At 47.3% G+C, this 18,541-nt stretch overlaps 1 protein-coding gene across 1 annotated transcript; it reads left to right on the top strand.

Annotated features, from left to right (window-relative positions):
• Positions 1–18,452, top strand: Mkrn2 (makorin ring finger protein 2). Its single transcript, XM_027429170.2, has 8 exons — positions 1–138; positions 8,989–9,117; positions 10,067–10,248; positions 11,206–11,513; positions 13,630–13,844; positions 14,888–14,998; positions 17,160–17,304; positions 17,449–18,452. The coding sequence occupies exons 1-8, from the start codon at positions 113–115 to the stop codon at positions 17,584–17,586; spliced, it is 1,254 nt and encodes a 417-aa protein (XP_027284971.1). The 5' UTR covers positions 1–112; the 3' UTR covers positions 17,587–18,452.
• Positions 18,453–18,541: the final 89 nt, after the last annotated feature.

Here is an 18,541-nt window from a genome sequence, read left to right as displayed (position 1 = left end):
CTTGCGCGGGGCGGGGCGGGGCGGGGCGGGGCCGGGCTGGGCCGTGGCGCTGGCAGCTGTAAGATTTCAGCGCGACTCCAGCCCGTAGCCCCGCCGCCGCCGCCGCGCCGCCATGAGCACCAAGCAGGTCACCTGCAGGTAAGTGCGCGACGTCGCGGGGCCCTGGGCGCTGCCGGGGGCTCGGAGGGAGGTGCGGGGTCGCGCCGAGCCGCGGCGGGCTGTGTACAGCGGCGATAACACGCAGGGGCCCGAAGGCCGCGGGGGGCTGGAGCGGCGAGAGCAGCTGCAGCGGCGGCTTGCAGAGGGCGAGCGAGGCGGGATTGCGGGAACCCCGGCTGGTCGCATTCCTCATCCGGAGCGGAAACCCAGACCGCCGAGAGAGGCTAAAGCGAGACCCCTTTAGGAGCAGAAAGACGGCAGTAGTGGCTGGCTTGTTAGGCGAAATGGAGAACCAGAAAGCTGCCCTGTGACTGCTATTTTGAAGTAAAAAATAGTAGTTGGGTTGAATAGCAACGTCGAAACTCGGTTACTGGGGTTTAGTCCTGTGGATTTGCATGCTTGGGAAGTGCAGCTTGTGAGCATCCCGAATGTAAAAATCCAAATTTCGAAATGCTTCAGAATCCCAAACTTTTTGAGTTGCCGGCATGGTGCGACGAGTGGAAATTTCACAGCATGAAATTTTGTTATATTGAAATACAAAGTTATCTCGGAGATATTGTACAATTTTTTTTCAGGATATGTATATAAGCGTATATGAAGTGATGAGTTCTGTGTTTACACTTTTGTGCCATCCCCAAAACATGTACATGAAAATACTCTAAAGTACAAAACATTCAAGACACTCCCCAGACCAAGCATTTTGGATAGAAGAGCCTCAGCTTATACAAGTTTCAGTTGGTTTTTGTAAATTAAGAAACAGATGTAGTTTGGTTATGTGATAAGCATTTCATCTAATACCTTGTTGCTTCTCATTAGGGCGGGTACCTGATGCCTTTATGAAGAGTTCGTTTCGAATTCGATATAAGGGTTGAGCCAAGTACCCAGGGCCCAGGTGGCTTATGTTAAGTAGTTACCAGAAAAATTGCAGTTAGTGTCTGTGTGTTTTGTGTTTACTTGACACAAGTCAGAGTCATTTGGGAAGAGGGAACCTCAATTGAGAAAATGCTCCTATCATACTAGCCTGTGGTTCATTTTTCTTTTCTTTTTTTTTTTTTTTTTTTTTTTTTCAAGGCAAGGTTTCTCTGTGGCTTTGGAGGCTGTCCTGGAACTAGCTCTTGTAGACCAGGCTGGTCTCGAACTCACAGAGATCCTCCTGCCTCTGCCTCCCGAGTGCTGGGATTAAAGGCGTGTGCCACCAACAAACCCCCGGCTCATTTTCTTGATTGATGTGGGACGGCCAAGCTCCCTGTGGGTGGTGCCGCCTCTGGATTAGTGGTCCTACCTCTGGATTAGTGGTCCTGGGTGTTGTAAGAAAGGCTGAGCAAGGCGGGGCTGTGGTGTTGTGTGATGCTGTGTTGGCTGTACCTGACAAGACATCTTAATAAAGGAAGGGTTTATCCAAGATGAAGAGGGAGTCGTTGATAGGAGCTTGAGAGAGTTGATCACATCACACCTAGAGAGCAATGACGGTTGGTGCTCAGCTCACTTTTTCCTTTTTATTCAGTGTTGACTCCAGTCTAAGGAATGATACTACCATGTTCATGATGGGTCTTCCCACCTCAGTTGACTTAATCTACAAAATCCCTCACTGACATGGCCAGGGACTTGTCTCTTTAGGCATTGCAATCAGTGGCAACTATCACAGTCCTGATCTATCAGCTGGTCATCTTCCTCAGTGAGACAACCTCAGGACTGTCAGGGTTTCCCTAAGCTTAGCTTCAGAGTGGCACAAGTCTATTGCTAACATTGATTCTCATGACTTATGCCCACCACTACCCCGCTAAACTGTGAGTCTTAATTTCACGTATGTGGAGATCACAAAACACTTTTAAAAATACTGTGTCTGGAAGGGTGCAAGTGAGCCTGGGTGCGTGCATGCATGTGTGAATGCCATGCAGTGGTTTATGTGTGAAAGTCAAAGTACAGCCTACAAGGATGGGTCCTGCCGTGGTGGCAAGAGGAGATGGAATTCAGGCCCAGCAAGCATTTTCCCTCTGAGCCGTCTCACTGGCCCAGTGAAAGGTTTCTGAACATGCATGACGATAACTCAGAGTCAAAATGTGATGGATCCAAGGTGTTTCTTCTGTGCCACAGAGCTTGCTGCTCCTTGATGCTAAGCACAGGGTACACCAGGCGCTGTGCATGCCTTCATGCTACCCACTGCTCCAGTCAGTTCAGATTCTAGACTGTTATATTTTATGAGTTGCAGGGTGTGTGTGTGTCTGTCTGTCTGTCTGTCTGCCTTGCAGAGACATAGTGATTTAATTATGGAAAACAAAGTCTTTTCATATTTCCCTATCCATACCTCAGCAAGCATACAAGTACCAAATTAGCGTATCTTTGGATTGTGTTAAGTAGATTTTATTTCAAAAATTGCCATGTTTCATAAATTATTAGCTGAGTTTTGGTTTGGCATTAGCACAGGACTCCCAACAATGTCTGAAATGGCCCTATACACAACTTGGCTGTTGTGTACCACATATTTATGAGAAGCAGTGTTCTCAGTCCTGACGACTTTAAAAACCTAACATTAAATAACCTTCATTCTATAGTATCTAATACCACAGGGAGCTGGGAATCAGCTCACTGTCTTGCAAGCTTGTACTCGAGTTCTATCCTGAAAGCTCATGTGAAAATGCCGGGTATGGTGGCATGTTTGCTATCCCAGTGCTGGGGAGTCAGACACCCGTTTATAACCATGAGGATCTGAGTACCCACTGGCCAGCAAGTCTGGCCTACCTGGTGAGCTCCAGGCAAGTGAGAGATGCCTGTTTCAAAGGCAGTGGAGGTTCCTGAGAATGCTTTGGGTTATCGTTGTCCCAGCTCAAGTGAGAGTACACATGTGCACACAATAAATAAGTAAATGTCAAGAGGACACCTGATGTTGACCTCCAGCTACCACCTAGCAAGCTTCTCATGTCCATGCATCCACACACAAAGAGATGCTGCCATGGTGTGCTATCAGGCAATCCTGAATCTTAGACTGCAAATTACTTTGTGTTTGGAAAGAGTTGGAGAAGCAGCTTTGTAAAGAGAGACAACTGAAGCCCTGCAGGAACCCTGACTGACTCTCTTGAGGTTGGCCTTGGCTACATGGATGATTAGGACAGGCTGGGGTCTGTAGTGAACCATGTTTACATTGCCTGAAAGTCTTCGGAGTGACCCTCAGAAGGAACCTCCCCATTCTGAGGGTTAACCCCTCACTTCATCGTCCCCTCCAGTCCATACCTAACCCTCTTTTAGGGGGCTGGTCAACAGTTTCAGCTGCTGAGATGCCCAGGTTAAGCTCAGATGAGCGTGACCCAGAGAACAGGCAGGGTGTGCTCAGGTTGTATCTGTTACTGGTGACAGCACATAGAGAAGGCTGGGCTGGCTTCACTTCTGACATAGACTCCACTCACTAGCTTTCCTGGAAGCAGTGATTGTCACTTGTGAGTCTGCTTACAGTTCACCTCAGTTACTTGGAGCAGTGAAATGACTTGCATGGACTACAGCAGATAAGGGTCCGAATTAGCTGGAAGTTGTGGTTAATTGTATTGTTATTTTTATAAGATTTTATTTATTTATTTATTATGTATACAACATTCTGCTTCCATGTATATCTGCACACCAGAAGAGGGTACCAGGTCTCATAACGGATGGTTGTGAGCCACCATGTGGTTGCTGGGAATTGAACTCAGGACCTCTGGAAGAGCAGTCAGTGCCATCTCTCCAGCCCCTAATTGTATTGTTATTATTACTGTTATTATTGTATTGTTATTGTTACTGTGCATGTATATGTATATGATGCATATGATGTGCATGATTGGCACGTGTGTGTGTCATGGCTAATGTGTAGACGTCAGAGGACAGCTTTGTGGGGTCAGTTCCCTTCTTCTACCTTTACATGGTGTCCTGTTTTGCTTTCTGTTGCTGTGATAAACACCAAGACCAAAACCAAACTGGAGTGGAAAGGGTTTATTTGGCCTACACTTCCACATTACAATTCATCACTGAGGGAAGTCGGCAGGAACCTGGAGGCAAGAACTGATGCAGAGGTCTTGGAGGATGCTGCTTACTGGCTTGGTACCCATGACTTACTTGCTCAGCATGCTTCCTTATCTAGCTCCGGTCCACCTGCACAAAGTTGGCATCACCCACAGTGGGTTGGGCATTTCTACATAAATCATCAATCAAGAAAATACCTTACAAACATACTTACACGTCTATCTGATGGGAGCTATTCCTGATTGGTGTTCCAGCTTCCCAGATTACTTTAGGTTATGTCAATTGATAATGACTAACCAGCACAGGTGGACTCAGGAACTTAACACTGCAGTCGGGAAGGCTGGTTGCCCAGTGGCTTGGGAAGGTAGCAGTCAGATGAAAAAAACTCATGTGACATTGCACTGTAGCCAGTCCGCTATCAACTGTCCGGTGGAACAGGAGACCCTTGGTCATCGTCTGCTTAAGGTAATCTCTGGTCTTTTTTTCCAGAAGACTATCAAGTGTTCCTTAGCTCCCCAGGCTTATAGTTGTTTGGAGACAGGCTCTGACTGTCTTGTGGAGCTCACCATGTAGACAAGGCTGGCCTTGAACTCAAGGAGATCTACCTTCTCCCTCCCAAGTGCTGGGATAAAGGCGTGTGCCATCATACCTGGCCTTGTGTTTTTGTAGCCATTGTAAGCTTTCCCGCCACCATGTGTTGGAGCTTACCAGTCCTCATCTTCATTTCAGGCTTTTGGGTACCAGGTTGTTTTTGTGCCTTCAGAGTCCCAATTTATTGATTGGATGATTACAATATATTAGTCATTTTGTCTTGTTTTGTTTTCTTGAGACTGAGTCTCCTTTCTATGACCCAAGCTACTTGCAGTCCCCACCTCAGCCTGAGTGCTGGGTTACAGGTGTGTCCTGCTTCACTGCAGTCTTGGTGGCATCTCTCAAAGGCTCACCAAACTTGGTGTGATGGTATGCCTGTACTTTCAGCCACTTGATCTGAGGCAGGGAAGTTATTAGAATCACTTAAGTTCAGGGTCACCTGAGGCAATATATATAAAAACTTGGTCTCAGAAAATAAGAAGAAGTACCCAACAAGAAGATATATGGGATATCTTCTTGTCTGGGGGAGTCCCAGGATTAACCACCCTCACACCTGGAGACTGGCTAGAGTCATGGTGTTCAGCATATAGCTAGACTCTAGACCGAGGCTGTTACACTGGCTTAGCAAGATACACAGCCAGGTAGAGAGAGCAGGAGTTCAGAGGGCTGCTTCTACCCCTGTAGAAGCACTTTTCCTCCCCAGAGGTACCAGGTAGGGGTGCAGGGGGGCAGTGCAGCTTCTGCCTGTGACTCACCTTCCAGTCCCAAGAGGAAGTGGGCTTTGTGTGAATCACACCATGGTACAGTTGAGGCACAGTGGGAAACTGTCAGTGTAGGGACTGTGACTATACCAGCAGCTTTAGAAGCCAAAGGCTGTTCCTAGGCCAGCTCAGAGGTTATCAGTCTCAGAGCTGCTGTGGTGACTGACTCCTTTCCATGGCCTTACTTGCTCTCTCTGCCCCATCCCTGCCTGCTAAGAATGGAGTCCAGGGCCTCTGAATGGCACCCCATGAGCTTCGTCTTCAGTCCTCCATTCTTTCCCTTCCTTTTCTTTCATTTTCTTTTCTTTTCCAGTCAGCCTTCTAGCAAGTTACCGAACAGTGTCTGACTTGGGAGGTGTTTCCTGGGAAATCTGGGTAGCTTCCTAGAAAGTCCAGAGCCATGGCAGCTTTCAATTTCTGATCGTGAGATTGCTGTCCCTTTCATCAGATGGGGGGTAGGGGTAAGTGGGCCTGGCTAACTCTCGAGCTTTCTCCATAAGCTGGAATAAGGATTTTCAGCAGCCTGCCAGCCCCGCCACGAATTGGGCACTGTTCTCTGGTTCAGTGGAATGTGAACAGGCTCTACCCTAAAGTCCACTTCCACAGGGTTCTTTACCAAAAGGGAGGGGTGCAGGCCAGTAGCAACACAGCTGGCTGTAGTTCAGGATCAAATCTGCTGGTCCACTTTGGCTGATGAGGGAAATTTCTTGTGTGTGTATTTTCCTTTTTTCTACAAAGTGTTGTATGTAGCCAGTCTGTCATTTAGCTGTGGCAGTTCTCCTCTTCAGCATCTCAAGTGCTTGGCTTATGTGTTCTTAAGTAAATTTTAACATTTCTTTTCCAATAAAGCTGTTACAGAAACTTATTTCTGAGCCTTTTGTAAAGGATGTTTTACTTTCTTCGGGCCCCCTTCTCCCTGTGCTGTGCACATCTGAAGGCTGCTGGCCCCAGTAGGGGATGTTCTGGGGTCTCCAGAAAGCCTGGCCTGAGCAGCATGTCTCTCAGCTTCCTGGGCACCTACCTCATTTTAAGCATACTAGCAGTGTTACAGCTGACACCAAGGTCACCTGGGGAGAACTGGTAGCATGGTTCCCAGTCTGGGCTCCCAGCAGGCCTGCCAACACCTCACCACCATGCCCTTTCTTTTTGGTCCATTTCTCTCACAAAGTATGATCTTCTAGTCTCTGCTGACATGAGCTTGGGAACACTGGGGGGGGTGGGGAGGGGCCCGCTAGCTAGCGGCCTGTGTCTCCTGTCTCTGCTTTCCCAGCACTACTCAGACTGCACTTGGAAGGTTATGTCAGTGGGCCTTGGCCCTGTCCTTTATAGACCTTAATAAGAGCTGCACTCTGGGGAGCCTGAATAAAACCAAACTGAGCAGTTTACACTGCACCCGGGCGTTTACAGGCAGCATCAGCCTTTTGTTACTACAAAGGCAGTTACACAATGTGTTCACAGCAAAAGCATTGGAAAGTGCAGGTGCTGAAGTAAGGGAAATGCCACATGATGGCCTAGATTCCACCAGCCTGCTATAGGCATCACCAGCTTTTAAAGTTCTTGTCCCTTTATCCCCACCTACCTGCCACCCTCCTTTTTAACCCTTCGGTGAGTCCCCTTTATTCTAGACAGTTCAGTGCTTCCATGGATCTTAGTCTTAGCACACTAGTTTATGTTTATAATATTTTTAAACAAAATGAGATCCTGTATATGGCAACTTTTTTTTAAAGAATATTGTGTGTCCTGATTGGTTTGGTTGTTTGTTTTGGTCTCTTGTTTTTGTCAACTTAACAGAAGCTAGAGTTACATAGGAAGAGGGGTCTTGAGAATGCCTCCATCAGATTGGTCTGTGGGCAAGCCTGTTGTTGCTTCTTCTTGATTAGTAACTGATATGGAAGGGACAGTTCAGCTCACTATGGGCAGCACCACCCCTGGGCAGTAAAAGAAAGCAAGCTGAGCAAGCCAGTCAGCAGCATTCATGCCTTGAGTTTCTGTCCTGCTTTTCTTCAGTGATGGACTCTGGCCTGAGAAATAAATAAATAAATAAATAAATAAATAAATAAATAAATAATAAAGCTGGAATAAACTTTCTTCCTCATATTGCTTTGGTCATGGTGTCCATCATAAGGGAAGAAACCTTAAAAACATTGTGAGGAAGTGAATCTGATAGCATAGGCTTTGCCAGGGTGCCTGTGTCACACACAGTTCTGTGGTCCTGGTACATTCACAGTTGTGTGAGCAATCTCCTGAGCTCTCACTGTGAGAAAGAATACTGTGCTGTTCCTGTCTCCCCCTTAACTGCCAACAGTCCTCTGCTTCTGCTGTGGTGAATTTAACGTTCAAAATACCTCTGTTGTGATGACTTCTTTCGATTAGCACAATGTCCTTAAGGCTCATTCATGTAGTTTTGAGTTGGATATGTTTTCCTTTTTCAGGCTGAATAATACTCCATTATATGTACATACCACTTTTGTGGGTTTTGTTCATGAATTATTAACTCTTTGTTTTTGGGTGTTGTTTGTTTGCTTTTTACATTTTTTAAATTTTTTTAGCTGTGGAGCCTGTCCTGAAATTCTGTAAACCAGGCTGAGCCTGGAACCCACAGAGATCTGCCTGCCTCTGTCTCCCAACTGCTAGGATTAAAGGCGTGTGCCACCACCACCTGGCTCAGATTTGTCATGTAGCTAAGAATGACCTTGATTTTCTGATCCTGGCTCTCTGAGTGCAGGGCCTATAGACATATACCACCGCACCTGGTTTACTCTGTGCTGGGAATGGAAGTCGTGGCTTAACACATACTAGGCAAGCACCTTACCAGCAGAGCAAAATCCACAGCCTCCTGAGGGTGCTAGGATTTCAGGCTGCTGCCACCGTGCCCAGCGCCCCTTATGTCATGGATGCCACACTGTCTTCTTTGGGGCTCATTGCATTAGCCTCATGAAACAGTAGGTGGTGTCATCTCTACACTTAAAGTTGCAGCAGCAAGCATAGGGAAAAGGAGTTTTTCCCTGCCATTTAGTCATCTCTTTTAGCAGCTGCAGGAGAATGGGGAGAGTGGGTTTTCCTAATTATGAAACTCTTTTCTTACATATTTAACACAAATCAAGAGCTGATCCATATAGAAGGGTTTACTTGCATGTATGTCTGTCCACCACATGAATGCAGTGATCAAAGAGGCCACAGGAGGGGGCATCAGATTCCCTGAGACTGGAGTTTCATTTGGTTGTTAGCTGAAGTATGGGTGCTAGGAACAGAGGCTGGGTCCTCTACAAAAGCACCAAGTGCTCATAACCACTGAACCATTTCTTAGCCCCAACATAGAAACTTTTGAGATCTTTTTCTTCCAAAAAGCTAGTCTTAGGTTATTGTGATGAAGTTTAGAATCAAGGAAGAAGATGCAGTATGGGTGGGGCTGTGTGTGTAGTGCTGAGAGGGCTGCACCCGCGCCCCCCCCCCCCCGTGTGACTCAGCTATTCTATGCTTGTCTCCTCAGATATTTTATGCATGGCGTGTGTCGCGAAGGCAGCCAGTGCCTGTTCTCACATGACCTGGCAAACAGCAAGCCATCCACCATCTGCAAATACTACCAGAAGGGGTACTGTGCCTACGGTGCGCGCTGCAGGTAAGGGTGCCTCCATCCCCAGTGGTAGGAATACAGGTGTATGCCATATACCTGCCTGAGCATGGGTCTTGATGAGGGAGATTTTCAACTTAGAGTTGTACTTAGAGTATTAATGATTTGTGACTTGCTTTTAAACCCCATATAACACATCCTAGACTTCCCCTGCCATCAACCCATCCCCATCTCCTCATCATGTGTGGGGTGTAGGGGGTGTGGGGGGGGTGTGGGTGTGAGGTGTGTGTGTGTGGGTGGGTGTGTGGGGGGGTGGGGAAGTGTGTGTGGGGTGTGTGGGTATGGGGTGTGGGTGTGTGGTATGGGGTGTGGGTGTGTGGGGTAGGGGGGTGTGTGGGGTGTATAGGGTGTGTGGGGGTGGGGTGTGTATGGGGGTGGGGTGTGTCAAGTGGGGTGGGGAGGTGGGTGTGGGAGGTGTTTGTGTGTGGTATGTAGGTGTGGGGGTGTGTGTATGGTGTGTGTGTGTCATAAGGTGGTATGCCATTTATTTTAAAGCTATTTCCAGTTCATGCTTGAGTGACTTCTGGCGGGGAGGCTAATGGCATTCATGCACACACAGCCTTGTTGCTCCAGACTGGACAACAGTGTGAGCCACTCCCTGCTTTGGAGAGCAGAGCCCATCTAGTCCTTGCTGTCTGGCAGAGCTTGAGAGTTTGAGTTAGCCATGTGCTTTTCCTCAGCCCACCTACTCACCTAGAGATTCCTACCCAAAGGGCCAGGACACTTGGTGGCATAGTGGAACACTTAGGTGTGGGTAAAGGTGATGGTGGGTATAGGTTACATGACCCCAATAGCCTTTTCTAGTTGGGAGTATAGAGACAGGCCCTTGCCCACCTCAGTCCAGCTGTTGGTCACTGGGAGGGCAGGTAGTGTGTAGGGGTGTGTGTGCAGGTGTTGGGGCCTGCGTGACCATAATACATTGTTTTGTTTTGTTCAGATATGATCATATAAAGCCCCCAGCTGCAGCAGGTGGAGCGGTAGGCCCTGCACCCCACTCTTTGCCATCCTCAGGCTTGCCCAGCCCTCAACCTTCTCCTGACATTGCCACATCTGTTGTGAAGACACATTTGCATGAACCGGGGAAGCGAGAGAAGAAGATGCTGGTGCTAAGAGACCGAAGTGAGTGACTGCAGCCTCCGCTGCCGCTGAGGAAGCAGCCTGCGGGCTTAGTGTTGCTTTCAGGCCTGCTCGCCAGGAAGCTCCTGACACCCCGGGAGCCCAGAGTTGATCTGAAAACAGGCTGCAGAGGTTCAGGGGATGCATGTCCACAGCTGGGCTGAGCTCCATTTTGAGTCCAGCAAAGCATCAGCGTGGTCTTTTGTCACCCTGAAGTTGCCTCTTATAAGGTCACCCACTGATTTTGAGGCCCCAGACTACTCATTCTGAAGCTGGGTGGGGTTTTTTGTTGTTGTTGTTGTTTTGTTTTGCTTTGTTATTGGGTTTTTTGTTTTTTGTTTTTGTTTTGTTTTTTTTTTTGAGACGGTTTCTCTATGTAACAGTCCTGACTGTCCTGGAACACACTCTGTAGACCAGGTTGGCCTGATACTCACAGAGATCCGCCTGCCTCTGCCTCCCAAGTTCTGGGATTAAAGGCGTGCGCCACCACCTACCTCCTGGCTGGGTGTTTTAATGGAGGGGGCAGGTCACATTCTCCTTGTTTGGTGCCATGTCCTGGTAGTGGCTGCTTTGGGGATCTGAGGAGCATCTTCAGACACAGGACAAGGAAGAGGTCTGGGCTGAGGCCAGGTTTGTGAGAAAGAAGTTAGCAAATGCTGTTGTGCTGCTGGACCTTGGGAAGATTTCCTGGCTCTTGGGGTTGTTCCCCTTGGGATTTCATGTCTTGGGTGGTTTTAGTATTAAATGGTCTATATATTGACATCTTTGTGTACTGTATAAAAAGACCTCATTCTCTTCTGTTGTTCTGCAGCTGCACTTGACCTCCTGGGCCATCTCCCAGCCTCTGCTCTGTTGTTCTCTGCCTGCTTTTCTCTAGCTATTCCTAATCTGGGCTAGTAGCTGACGTGAAAGATGAGCCTGTTCTCATGTCTGTTGCATTTGTGTGTATTTTGTGTTGAGATCTCACTGGCCTGGCTGAAGACAAGAGTGTCCCAAGCACAGTGAATAACCCGGGTAGCTGCAGTGATGCTCAGACCAGTCCGGAGATGAAGCCCCATTCCTACCTAGATGCCATCAGGACTGGCCTGGACGACTTGGAGGCCAGCAGCTCCTATAGCAGCAACGAGCAGCAATTATGCCCCTACGCTGCTGCTGGGGAGTGCCGGTTTGGAGATGCCTGTGTCTACCTGCATGGGGACATGTGTGAGATCTGCAGGCTTCAAGTCCTGCACCCCTTTGACCCAGAACAAAGGAAAGCTCATGAGAAGGTAACTTAAGCCTTGGCATGCACTCATTTTAAGAAACCTAAATGTACCACAGACAGAGTCTGGAGTCTCTTTCTTGTATGTCTATGAATGCCTATGTCTTGTACCTGGTATATTTTTACTCTATTTTCAAGTTCTTTTCCTGTTGCCATTTTATCAGTTTGTTTGTTTGTTTGTTTTTCTGTTTGATTCTTTTTTTGTTTAAATTAGAAACAATCTTACATATCAATCCCAGTTCCCTCTCCCTCCCCTGCCTCTCCCCCACTCCCATTTTATTAGTTTTTGATTATTTAGATCAAAGAAGAATAAGAAATACTAGAAATGCAAAGTTCAGACCTGGGAAGATGGCTCCCCAATTAAGACTACTTGCTGCTCTCACAGAGGACCAGCGTTTACTTCCTAGCACCTCCTTTAGGTAGCTCTATGCAACCTCCTATAACTCCAGCTCCAGGGGGTCTGACATCCTCTTCTTACTTCCACAAGAACCTCATGCATGTAAACACACACACACACACACACACACACACACACACTCACACTAGTAATCAAGCTTTAAGAACTGCAAAGTAGTGCTGGAGAGGTGGCTCAGTGATTAGGAGCACTGGTTGCTCTTCAAGAGGTCCCTGGTTCAATTCCCAGCACCCACATAGCAGCTCACAACTGTCTGTAACTCCAGTTCCAGGGGATCCAACACTCCTACACAGACATATGCAGGCAAAACAACAATGCACATAAAATAAAAATAAATAAATTGGGGACTGGAGAGATTGCTCAGCAGTTAAGAGCAGTGGCTGCTCTTCCAGAGGTTCTGAGGTCAATTCCCAGTAGCCACATGGTGGCTCACAACCATCTGGTGTGATCTGGTGCTCTCTTCTGGCCTGCAGGCATACATGCATGCAGAACACTATACATAATAAATAAATCTTTAAAAATAAATTTTTAAAAATATTAAATCATTTTTTAAAAAGAAACTTCAATGCATTCATTTCACAAAACATTGAGTAGATTCTTTGAGAAAACTAATGAGTAAAAGAAATGCAAAGTAAAGTAAACAGCCCCAACTCAGGCTCACCTGCAGCTGTGCCCACCTCTGTACCAGTGCATGCTCAGACTCTGGCACATCTTCTCTCCCCGGGGTTACACAGCTTGGGGTGGGATCCAGGCAGCCAATGTTTTGGAAACTTTGAAAAACCTTTATTATGAACTTCTCTTTGAATTTTATGTGTGTGCTTGCAGTGTGTGTGTATGAGCACACACGTATGAGTGCCTGTAGAGATGAGAGAAGTGTAGACTCCTCAAGCTGGAGTTATAGGCAGTTGTAAGCTGCCTGATGAGGGTACTGGGACCCAAATGCAAGTCCTTTGGAAGAGCAACAAGAGCTCTTAACTGTCTAGTTCCTTTTATCACGGACTCTTGGGAGCCAGTTGTTGAAAGGTCATGAATGTCCCTGTGTCTGCAGCCTCATTCCAGGCTGCCCTCATTCCAGGGTTATGAAGATGGGTTAGAAAAGGGAAGAAGCTCAGGGTTACAGTGTTAAGAGGCCAGGTCACCTCCTCTAAGGACTTGGTAATTATGTGGGATAAAATGGTCATGGCCTCTCCTGTGTCCAGGAGGACTGCTAATGCACATACTAGCAGACAGCATTCCTGGCAGTCCAGACACCATGGGGCAGTGGGGTAGCAAGATGTGGAACTCAGGTTTGGTCTGCTCTTTATCCACGTGCACAGAGCACTGTTGTGTGCAGCTCAGAGCAGGGGCCTGGGTCTTCTCATCTGCCTTCATTCACTTGGACTCACTTAGCTCAGTCACAGTTCTTGGCATTTCTGTATTGATGTGGCGTGGAATAGGCATGGCATCCAAAAGAACCAGAGACCTATGACCCAGTACTCATAAATGCTGCAACTCCCACAGTGATCTAAGTGCCCTAGAACTCCATGGCTGTTAAGCTGGTAGTGACCATAGCCTACTAGGGAACCTAGGACAAGGACAAGGTGGTTTGAGGTCTACTTTTTGGTCAGATCTTATGTCCTGAATTCAGGGATTGTAGGTACTGTTCTTAACAGCTATTGTGACTATGTGACTGAGCAATCCCTGGGGTCTTCCCTCCTGTCATCCTCAGATGTGTATGTCAACATTTGAACATGAGATGGAAAAGGCATTTGCCTTCCAAGCAAGCCAGGACAAAGTGTGCAGCATCTGTATGGAGGTGATCTTGGAGAAGGCATCTGCATCTGAGAGGAGGTTTGGCATTCTCTCCAGCTGTAGCCACACCTACTGCCTGTCCTGCATCCGCCAATGGAGATGCGCCAAGCAGTTTGAAAACCCGATCATAAAGTAAGTGCAGCTGGGCTTCTCTGCGGGCATGGGGGCTGCTGCCTCCTGAGCTCGGACCCCCAGCTGTGTGAGTTTGCACAAGTCATCCTTCCTGAGCCTACCTGCCTATGGCAGCCTCTCCCATCTCTCCATGTTGGGGACTTTACAGAACTGTCCGTTGTTGCTGGCTAGGTTCTGTCTTGCAGACCTTGTGAACTCGGGACAGTCATTGTGTCTGCCTTATGCTAGCTGCCTTTTTTAACCTTAATAAGGGAATTGATTCTCCCTTGATATATGGCTCCCTCCTGTGCACTTTGCTGCCTGGGGCATGTTGTTGTTGAACTTCCCTGTGTGCAGCAGCTTCACCCAGAGAGACAGAGTTCTGCAGTGTCCAGTGCTCTTCAGAGTTAGTTGCTCAGCTGACATGCAGTCTAGTTTTAGAAACTTCATCATCCCCCAAGCCTGTGCAGCCACCTGCCCATTCCTGTTGTCCTCTGTTAGGCAGCCTTCAACCTAGGTTCTTTCTCTACACATGCCTTACTGCTGGTCATTGTGTATAGCCTTTGCCTTAGCAAATGTTCTGAGGAGCATGCTGTATGGGTGAAGAGTGCTCTGGCTGAGAACAGCTTGTAACCTGCTCACCCGCTAGTGGGCATTCACACAAATCTAGACCCCAGGAGTGTCACAGCAGTTTGGCCTCCAGCTGAAGCTGTCTCCTCCTCTTACCTGCAGATAAGATTCCAGTTCCTTCACATCCTCCCCAACACTTGCCTTTATTTCTAATCTCAGCTGTCCCGGGAGTAAAGTGTATTTTATGTCATCTTGCCTGCCGTAGTCACTGAAGATAATGAGCATCGTTTTGTATGCTTACTTGCTGTCCTGGATGAATGGTCAGGTCTCTGTCTCTTACTGAGTTGAACCTTTTCAGCAGCACAAGCTGCTCTTAGAGAATGTGATTGTGTCTCTGGCCATGCATTTGAGCAAGGGGTTTCAGAGTGGAATGTGCAAAGGATTCATGATATATTTTCTCCCTTACAAACCTGATTTGTTTGTTTGTTCTTCAGGTCTTGTCCAGAGTGTCGTGTGATATCAGAGTTTGTAATTCCAAGTGTGTACTGGGTAGAAGATCAGAATAAAAAGAATGAATTGATTGAAGCTTTCAAACAGGGGATGGGGTAAGTGCCTTGATTTCAGAGGGGACTCTGGTGCCTGCCTGGCTGGGTGTGGTTTGAGCCTGTGTCATATGGACCTGGTGGATGGATCTGAGAGCTTCTTGCTCCTGTCAGGCACTTTGCTGGGCTCCGGGCTGCAGAGCTGAGCGAAGCCTTTTTGAGTTCTAAGATGAACCCTGGAAACTGGTGCTGAGGTTGTGAATGCTTGTCATGACACTTAACACATTCTGTCACCTAGTCTAGCCTCAACCTTCTGCCTCAGCCACCCTAGTGTTAGGATTACAGGCATGTACAACCAAACCTAGCATCTTTTTAAAAGAAATAGTTTTCTAGGAGTTTCTCACAGAATATTCCTATTGCCTTATTTCTGTCCCTTGTCATCCTATCATTGGTACTATGAGTAATATGTGTTATATTTATTACAAAACCCACAAGGCAACACCTGCTTGTGTTACCCAACAAGTACTACCATCAAAGGCTTACACCACCATGCCTGGCCAAAATTCACTTTTTTTCTTAAGTTTTATTGTTTATTTGTTTGTTTTTTTCCCCCTGTTGTTTTGGAAGTTTTTATATTTATCTAGTTACTGTAGCTTAATATTTACCCATTTTACCTTCTTTTCCCCTCCTGTCATACAATTGTCCATCCACAAGAGGGCAGATGCAGCAAGACAACTGCCTGGGCTCACAAAGGTGCTGTGCTGGTTAGAAGTCACCTCAGTCTGTTGATCTTGCCTGGCTGTGTCCCTTTGGTACATGTTCTTGAGCAGTCTTCAGAACATGAGCTTCTGCCAAGCGCCAACAGCAGAGAGATGAGTGAGACCATCTCTCATCATAGTGTGACAGGGCAGTGTGGTGGCAGATTTCCTCATTAATGACCTAAGCCAGAACAGAGAAAGCATTTGGTCTGTCTACCTTGGGTTTGAGAAGAAAACCACGTAGCCTGTCCTTGTGGGCTGGACAGCACAACTCCACGTGGTCCTTTGAAGAGGCTGGAGAGTTACTAGTGGAGATGAGAGGGTGTTAAGGAAGACCTGACTGGCAGGCAGGCAGCAAAGGGTGATGGATACCCTGGTAATGGGACAGCGAAAACTACAGGTCCAGTCAGTTTGGGTGTTGTTTTGTCAATAGCTTAGATGGATGTGAGCTGAGAACACGCAGTGAGGTGGCCAAGCCAGAGCTTTTGACTTTGGTGGGTGGAAATAGGTAGGGCTAGACGAGAAAGAGGAAGGCCATATAAGAATGGGGCCTAGAGAAGGCAGGGGTGTTTGTTGTTTGGTTTGGTTTTGTTGTTTTTTTGTTTTTCTTGAGACATGGTTTCTTTGTGTAGCCCTGGGTGTCCTGCAACTAGTTCTGTAGACCAGGCTGGCCTCGACCTCACAAAGACGTGCCTGCTTCTGCCTCCCGAGTGCTGAAATTAAAGGAGTGCACCAGCATTGACTGGCAGGTTTGTTTTTGATACGGGGTCTTGCTTTATAGCTCTGACTAGGCTGGCCTTAAACTCATGGAGACCTTTCTGCCCCTGCTTCCTAAGGTTTGCAATTACAGGTGTAGGCCACCATGCCCAGTGAGAAAGCAATTCTGAAGCACCTAAGGTTGAAACACTCTTAGATACCTAAGAGTTTACTGTCTAAGCTATATTTTAAAAATAAAAAATTCCCAAATAGTGGTGAAGGGCCAAAGGTACAAGGAAGAGTTAAGCTAGGCTCTAAAAATAGAAGGCACTTGTAGCTTGAGGCATCTAAGACCTGCTTTGCCAGGCTGCCCTCTCGCTTTGACAGCATTCCTGACTAGGAGGAAAGGAAACTAACCCACTTGCTTTGGAGACTTAAGCAGAGCAAGTGAACCAGCTTCAGACCTTGGTGCCTGGAGTACCCAAGTCTTGCTGGGCTTTGGTGCAGAGGCTCTGGAGCTGCTGCGATGGGGGTGAGTGGGGGACGGCTGCCCCTGCTTCCACACACTCAGCCTTCACCAAGTACATCCAGCAGCTTTGTGCAGCTTGGAAATCGGAATGCTACCTGTTACTTCAATAAGTCACTTCACTTCCCCAGCCTAGGATTCCCCCGTTTAACAGGTGGGGCTGCAGTAAGACTGTAGCCATACTTCATTGTTCCACGAGCCTCCTGTCTGTCTGTCTAATTTATCGTGTGTTTGTGCTTTTCAGGAAAAAGGCATGTAAATACTTTGAGCAAGGCAAGGGGACCTGTCCCTTTGGAAGCAAGTGCCTTTACCGCCATGCTTACCCGGATGGACGGCTGGCAGAGCCAGAGAAACCTAGGAAGCAGCTGAGTTCTGAAGGCACTGTGAGGGTAAGCTGGTTAGGGATGCTGTGGGAATTTCCCTCCTAATAGCTTTGGCAGCAAAGCATTGGGGTCAAGAAAAGCAAAGCAAGCTGACTCAGTGTCTGCTGCCATCTCCACTGACCCAGGTGTGCTTTTTGGCTGTTTTTGCAGTTCTTTAATTCAGTGCGGCTTTGGGATTTTATCGAGAACCGAGAAACCCAGCAGGTCACCAACACGGATGATGTTGATGTGACAGAGCTTGGAGACCTCTTCATGCACCTTTCTGGAGTAGAATCATCAGAACCCTAGAGTCAGTGCTGACACCTTCATTTAGGGCTCTACAGTCACAACCTCCCAAGGCAGGGTGCCGAGGCCTCTGTCACTGACCCAAGGTGGCATGGTCCCTGGATAGGAGTATGGCAGCGAATCCCCTTGGTCTCTTCATGCTCCACCTTCACAGCCCTGGTGAAGGGAAAGGCATAAGATAACCAAGTCCATGGAATCACTACATTTAGAGTTGAACTCTTAGGTGCACCTCCAGCCCCGTTACTGGGAACCAGCTATGTAGTCCAGCTGTTTTAATTGATTGCTTTTAAATGAAACCCAACTGCCATCTTTCTTTTGTGACTTTCTTCCTTAAGCAACAGTAAACTTGGAGCTGCTTACAAAGCAGCAGATCTGTTTTTCTTATCCAGGGCGTCGCCAGCCCCGTAGAGGGCTCCTCTGCAGTGACCGTCTCTAGTGTGTTGTGAGCCTTGGACTTCTGCAGCTCTGTAATGGTGCTGCTTAGACTCTTAATGCTCTGAGGATGGTCAGGCTTGATTTAGTCAGAAGGTATGTGCAGTTGACAGGTAAAGGGAGGGTCCTATCTGTAAAGGTCTCCAGGGAAACTCCATCTTTCCCTTGTAACAGCAGAAGACACAGGTGTTACACTCAAACTGCCTGTTTGTTCTCACTTGTAAAGTAGGCTCTATTCTATGCTGTTTTTGTGGTCGTGACCAACTCGTTCATCCGAGGAAATGTGAGGCCAAGATAGCTGGATTGTAAATAAGTGTGTATAACCTTGTAAGTCAGAGCAAATTTGTTCTAAACCTGAATTTATTTTTGTAAAAAGCTCTGTAGATACCGAATATTTTATAAGTGCACTCCTTATTGAATGAGGAGTATCACCAGTGTGCTTTTTGCTTGTCTGTTTGTTCATGTAACTGCAGAGAAAGCTCACACAGCACAGACCCTTGAATTGTACACAAGAAACCAAACAAGT

Source organism: Cricetulus griseus, chromosome 8, assembly GCF_003668045.3.
Source record: "Cricetulus griseus strain 17A/GY chromosome 8, alternate assembly CriGri-PICRH-1.0, whole genome shotgun sequence".
Lineage (NCBI taxonomy): Eukaryota > Metazoa > Chordata > Mammalia > Rodentia > Cricetidae > Cricetulus > Cricetulus griseus.
This window is presented reverse-complemented; position numbering and strand designations above follow the sequence as displayed.